General features: G+C 38.7%; 1 protein-coding gene across 1 annotated transcript in view; it reads left to right on the top strand.

The window, feature by feature from the left end:
* The first annotated feature begins 949 nt into the window (after positions 1-949).
* LOC106649152 (protein scarlet) overlaps positions 950-6000 on the top strand; it is a 56521-nt gene continuing 51470 nt past the window's right edge. Inside the window, exons 1-3 of the mRNA XM_023462597.1 lie at positions 950-1055; positions 1792-1931; positions 2753-2923. Of these exons, the coding sequence (XP_023318365.1) occupies positions 950-1055; positions 1792-1931; positions 2753-2923 (417 nt within the window). The remainder of the gene's footprint in view (positions 1056-1791; positions 1932-2752; positions 2924-6000) is intronic.

The following is a 6000-nucleotide window of genomic DNA, read 5'->3' as shown; positions in this document are numbered from 1 at the left end:
ATTTACCTTTTATTACTTTTTGTAATCATATTCGCGTAATGTGACAACTGCTTGGTACACAGATGCTCTTTCTTAGAAATCTTCGGACTCCGGATGTATATTGATCGATCGAGTATAGGCCCCCCTTTGTTCGGGCGGTTACCTGAGGGGGTCAGCAAGTCACGTAGGCATTACCTTATACCGTTAGTTATTTACTTAGCTGTTTTGCTGTGTAAGTAGCGATTGAGTCTTATCTGTAATCGTGGTTCCTCGTGCACACATGTGCTTGCGTGTGATTGCGTGTGGCCGCTTTCGTCTGATGCGTCGTGGTTCCTCGCACATACATGAGGCTTGGGCGTGCCATCTGCGTGGCTGTGGATGGCCGAAGCTTATGCCCCGCGCTTGTGGCTGATTATTGGGACTGAGTATGTTGGGTCGTAAGACAGGTGGCTTCTTGTAGGTGCGTATATTTGGAGGCTTATAACGCGGCTATTTTGTTATAACATAATGGTACGTGCAAGGAGGAGAATTTCATTTTGCAAAAAAGTAAAAACCCCTTTCCTGGTATTTCATTCAAATAAAGAGAGGTTTTTTCACCAGTTTTTCCTCTTAAATGCGTGTGTTCATTATATCACCCGTTTTTTACAAATAACTATGAGATCTAAGAATAATTCTGAATTCTCGACGATACACCTATCCGCTTCATGATATAGACATGATATTACGTAAGTTGCAAGATGCGAATTATTTTACGACGTTGGATATGTCGACAGAATACCACCAGGTGTCCGTTTACGAAGACTCGTACGAGTACACCCCGTTTACCACGGTCTGTACGAGTTTTTACGAATGTCGATTGGAGTTTTTTGCGGACCTGCTACGTTACAGCAACCCATATAAAGGGTTATAAGTCATTATAAGTCTTGACCTAAAACCATTTGCGTTTTCGTACCTCGATGACATAATCATCATGTCGAGTACGTTTATGAGCATTGAAGGAGCACTTGGAGAGGAGCAGTTAGAAAAGCTGGAGCTTGTATTGAAGCTCATCAACAACACAAATTTGACGCTATATAGCAAGAAAAATTTCTTTGCTGAGCTTTGATAAAATTTTTGGGCGTGATACTGGATCACGAAGGATTACGCCCTGATTCGGACAAGATCACGGCTATAATTATTTATTGTAACCATCACAGCAATTGTTACATAATAATTTGTTTTTTTAATACTGTAAACAAGTTTATATGAATATCGTATTTTCGATAAGCAAAACAGAGATAACCCATTTGAATTTTGTACAATTGGCCCACATAAAATAGGTCATATTTTATAAATTGTTATGAATATATCAAGTTTTAAGTTTTTTTTAATGGGACACATATACTTTAAATTCTTTTTTAATTGGGCTTTTGAGTAGAGCTCTTCTTTCCTTTTCTGTTATATTCTTCAAAACTCCAAAAATTTTATTTTCTACTGAGATACAGCACTTGATGTAAGCCTTCTTTGTACAGTTTACGAGTTGCATTTTTCTTCTTTTGCGTTTTCTGAAAAATCATGTTTTTAGTCGCTTGTCATCATCTTCAGAAGGTACTGATTGAACTTCAGCACCAGGTTAATGTACACTTCTTATTGTTAAGGTCACTACTTCGAAAGCATTATTTTTCATGGCATTTTTTTATACGAAAATCCAATAAAAATAATTTTGCGTATAAGATACATATGCCCCTTCAAAGTCATGGAAACTTAAATAAATATAGTGAATGCATAATCCGAATTATAAAAAATAAGTCATATATTTCATTTACTTTTTAGCATCTGTAACAATACAAGGTGATATAAGAATTAATGGTCAAACAGCTGAGTCGACAATAATGAGACAAATTAGTAGTTTTATGTACCAGGATGACATTTTCATAGAAACTATGACAGTTTTTGAGCTGATGTGGTTTACTGTGAGTATTTCTAAATATATAATTCTTACCTTTAATTTTGAACGGACTATAAAAATATTGTTTTTTGACTTAGAGTTGTTATGAACTTTGCTAGTTGTGTCACGAGATTTTTACGTAAAAAGCATGATCGCATTCGTTTTTTAATAAATAAGCTGTTAATTTGTCCGTTTCTGGGAATCGAAGGTTCGGGAAGGAGCACAATAAATTGTCACACAAACACAAATTTCACTGTGATTCACCTTTATTAATCAGACTTGTGATATTGTCACAATACACTTAGTGAGAGCTCGCACAACGGAGATGTGATCACCTGCTCGGTTGGGACACGACTGAGCCGAACGCTCGACCGCGCAGGCTGATGTGATCGTCGCGCATGCGCGGTGGCGGCGCGGTGAAACAGCGCGCGCGCTCAATTCGAATTTAAACTTAACATAAGCATTATGCAAAATATCGGGCAGAATGCCTTTTATTGCCCTTTTTACGGCGCAAAAAGCGTTTTTTGACTTTGGGGCGTGGTAAAATACCGCATATTCATATGTAATATCAATCTTGTTATTTCAGCATTTTTCGCTTACAATTCCATTAAATTTTGTGGTTAATGAGTGCCCAGCTTTTGGTGCGCAGGGTTCGCAAAAAAATAAACTCGTGCTGGTTTAGCCGTTACTCATGTCTTTTTTACACAAACTGTGTACGTGGCTATGTATAAGCTATGGTAATTTCGTTAGATAGAAATTTTATTGTTTCTCTATTGTCACAAATTTCTCGGAATGATAAAAACATTTTTTAATTTAAATTGAAATCACTTGATTATTATTTTACAGGCGAAATTGCGACTTGAATATAAAATGGATAACTCTTCTTTGGAAAAAACGATCAATGACATTTTGCAAGAAGTTGGATTACTTTCTCGTAAAAATCATAAAATAGGTGCCACTGAGCATACGAAAATTTTATCAGGTGGTGAAAAAAAACGTCTTTCATTTGCAGCAGAGGTAAGTTTAACCCGCCAACAGCCAAATTTACCGGTTTTGGTACTGACTTTCAACGTGATTTCCTTTAATGTTATCGTCCTTGAAAATTTTTATGTGTTTCAGTGTAACATTGTAGATTTTTTCAGTATTCAAACTCAATATTACGATCCAATTCACAGGAAAATTAACCGTATGACCGTTTAAAAGGGTTATACACACATTGTTCCAAAATGCAAAATTTTGATTGTTCATTGAAATACAACTGTTTGCATGAGGCTTCTTCATATATGAGACGCTACGTATCAAGTGTTAAAAACCAAAAATACCACCAAATTCTGTAGTAAGAGTTCTGAAGTATGCAAACCACAAATTACCCCTTGAACTGTATTAAACCGTTATTGCCATTATTTAAAATTGTTTTTTTATGTTAGCTTAATTTTAAACATAAGATAAAGTTTGGGAAAACGCCAGCTCGGGGAAGATGTTACCTTGCTATATTATCGTTTTAAGAAAGAAAATTTAGATAGGTGACCTATTCGAATTTGCTTTTAGATAATCCGATTACATCGACACGAAATAGCTGATTTTTGACTGCTATTATAATTCGATTATCAAGCGTCAAAGGTAATGATTTCGCTCGTGACAAATTTTTCGTTAAGTTCAATGTGCAAATATTCGTTTAGTTTTCAATAAAATGTTTAAGCGGAAATTGTTAATGATAAGTGTTACCTTAGAGATTTTTTTTGCAGCTACATAAACGTTAGTCATCAACTTTTTTATTAATAACCGTTAAAAAAAATTGGCATTTGGGGAAAGATGCCACAAAAAATTTGTTCATAGCACTGCGTGGCATAAGTTCACATTTATGACACGCTTTTCTGTGGCAACTTTTTTTCATTATTATTAATAAAAAGAACAAAATCGCAACTTAAACAAACTTACAAAAACTGAACAAAATTAAAAACAATTTGAATAATATATGGATCTTCTTTTGCACTTCTTAAATTAATTGACATATTGTCATGAGTTATAATGTTTATTTTGATATTTTTATCCAAATTTATATAAATTTGGTTCTGGCAATTTTAAAGAAGTAGCAATTTTTTGTAGTATGCGAGCAATTGTATTAACCCCAATTGGTTGATTTTTACAAATTCCATCCTCCATTTTCAAAAATAATCTATCATTCGACTTGTTTTCCGAGCGAATTTTCAAATGATTGCTACATATTTCGTATAAGTCGCTGACTATCACCGAGTAATATGTGTTTTCGTACTTGAAATTTTTATTAAAAACATGGTACCATGGTCCTCAACGTTGCTCATCAACAATTATGTTAATTCTGATCGACTCAAAGCCCCTGTTATCCTGACAATGCAAATAACCTGCAAATATAAAATGAAGCGTTTGCATAAATTATTCTACGTTCCTTGTTCTCAAGATTACTTGGTAGTACTACTCCTTCGACGTAGATGTCGCACTCGTTCAGAGACTCAAAACTTCGTACCATAGGGTGCTCTGCTCTCTATCTCGCCACTACCCGTGGCGCACTACCGTCATTATTCCTTTGTGCGTCGTAGAGTTAAGTCGCAATATTCTCGATAAAATGAGCTCCGGATCATCATCCGAGAAAGAGAAACAGCCAAGGAAGCGTAAACGGTCCACAGAGGTCGAAAAGCTTGAGAAAGAAATGGCAGCCATGGCAAAGAAGCTGAGATTGTTGCAACAAAATGACATAATGGCAACAGATGCTGACGAATCAGGTTAGTTCGAATACGTAATCGAATCGCTGCAAAATCTAGCTGAACTCGAACCCAAGTCGAGGCAGAGCTGAAAAATAACCTTCATTACAAGGGATACGATGCTGAACTCGTACATAAGTCGAGGCAAAGCAAGCAAAGTATTATCGCGAATTACGCAATGTATGCCAGCTGAGCTCTTGTATAAGCAGAGACATAGCTGAGAGAGACCACCTAAGAAATGGGGGTTATGTAACCTAAAACTACAAGTACATAGACTTGGTGATTAATCGTAACGTGTCTTGGTTCTGTTTATGCGTAGTGTGATGGCTAGTTTGACCATCTATTTATTATTAATAAAATATGCCAGCTGACTGAAAGCTAATGACTCGACTCTATGTCTCTTGGGTGGGGCGTGGTGGAGAAATGAATAACACAGGGACTTGGATTCACACACACAAGACTGTTTATTTAACCTTAATCCTAGTTATATAAATGTTGCTTACTATGTACCGGTGTTCTTATCTTCGGCGGCGACGTTCGGTGCGGCGACTGAAGGCGTCGGTGTGGTGGCTGTTGTAGGGCGGGCCCGTGACGGTCTGGCCTCGGCTGGCGCGGCGTCGGTGAGGGTGATCGGCGTCGGCGAGATCGGCGTCGACGAGGTCGGCACGGCGTCGGTGGATGTAGCTGAACAAGCTCGCGCACTGCTCGAGTAACTAAGTCGGTGCTCTTTACTTTGTATTTACCGAATTCGAATGGCTCGCGAATTCGTCTAAGTGCTTAATACGGAGTCGTGTAAAAATTGACTAAGTCCCGATTAGAGCAAGGTGTAGCGCGATTGAGCGTAGCTCCGCCCTGGTTCGCGTTCGGTCACGGAGTGCGTGTCGGGGCCGTGCTGTGGCCCGGTATTTATATCGGACTCCGTGTCCGGTCTGGTCCTGTGAACGACTTGCACATGTTTGTTGAGGGGGTGTTTAGTTCCTGCTACCGTTTTTTCCTCGTCCGGTCCTGCTTGGTGATCTACATTCTGTCGCAAAAAATGTAAAGTTTATAAGTTGCCTCTTGGAATTAGGCCGGTTCGGGCCTCTCATTGACGAATTGACGAGATACGAAGCTCGCTCGGGCCGTCGATCATAAACTACATCTTTTAACGGCCCCTGCCTCCGGTCTTGTTCGCCGATTCGGCCTGTCACCACCTTTACGCCGGCTTCGACCACATGTGCTGCGCTGCGCGATCTTTATTGCTGCACGTGTGAACCCTTGCTGTCGTCGAATTATTCTCGTGAATTCGCGGCTCTATATCCGCTCGTGTACATCCGCAGGTGCTAGTTTAACTCGCAATCGTGCGTGTGATTTCGC

The sequence above is a fragment of the Trichogramma pretiosum genome, unplaced genomic scaffold (genome assembly GCF_000599845.2).
Source record: "Trichogramma pretiosum strain Unisexual culture from Peru unplaced genomic scaffold, Tpre_2.0 scaffold128, whole genome shotgun sequence".
NCBI classification, from domain to species: domain Eukaryota; kingdom Metazoa; phylum Arthropoda; class Insecta; order Hymenoptera; family Trichogrammatidae; genus Trichogramma; species Trichogramma pretiosum.
The sequence above is the reverse complement of the archived record's forward strand: the minus strand, read 5'-3'. Positions and strand labels throughout refer to the sequence as shown.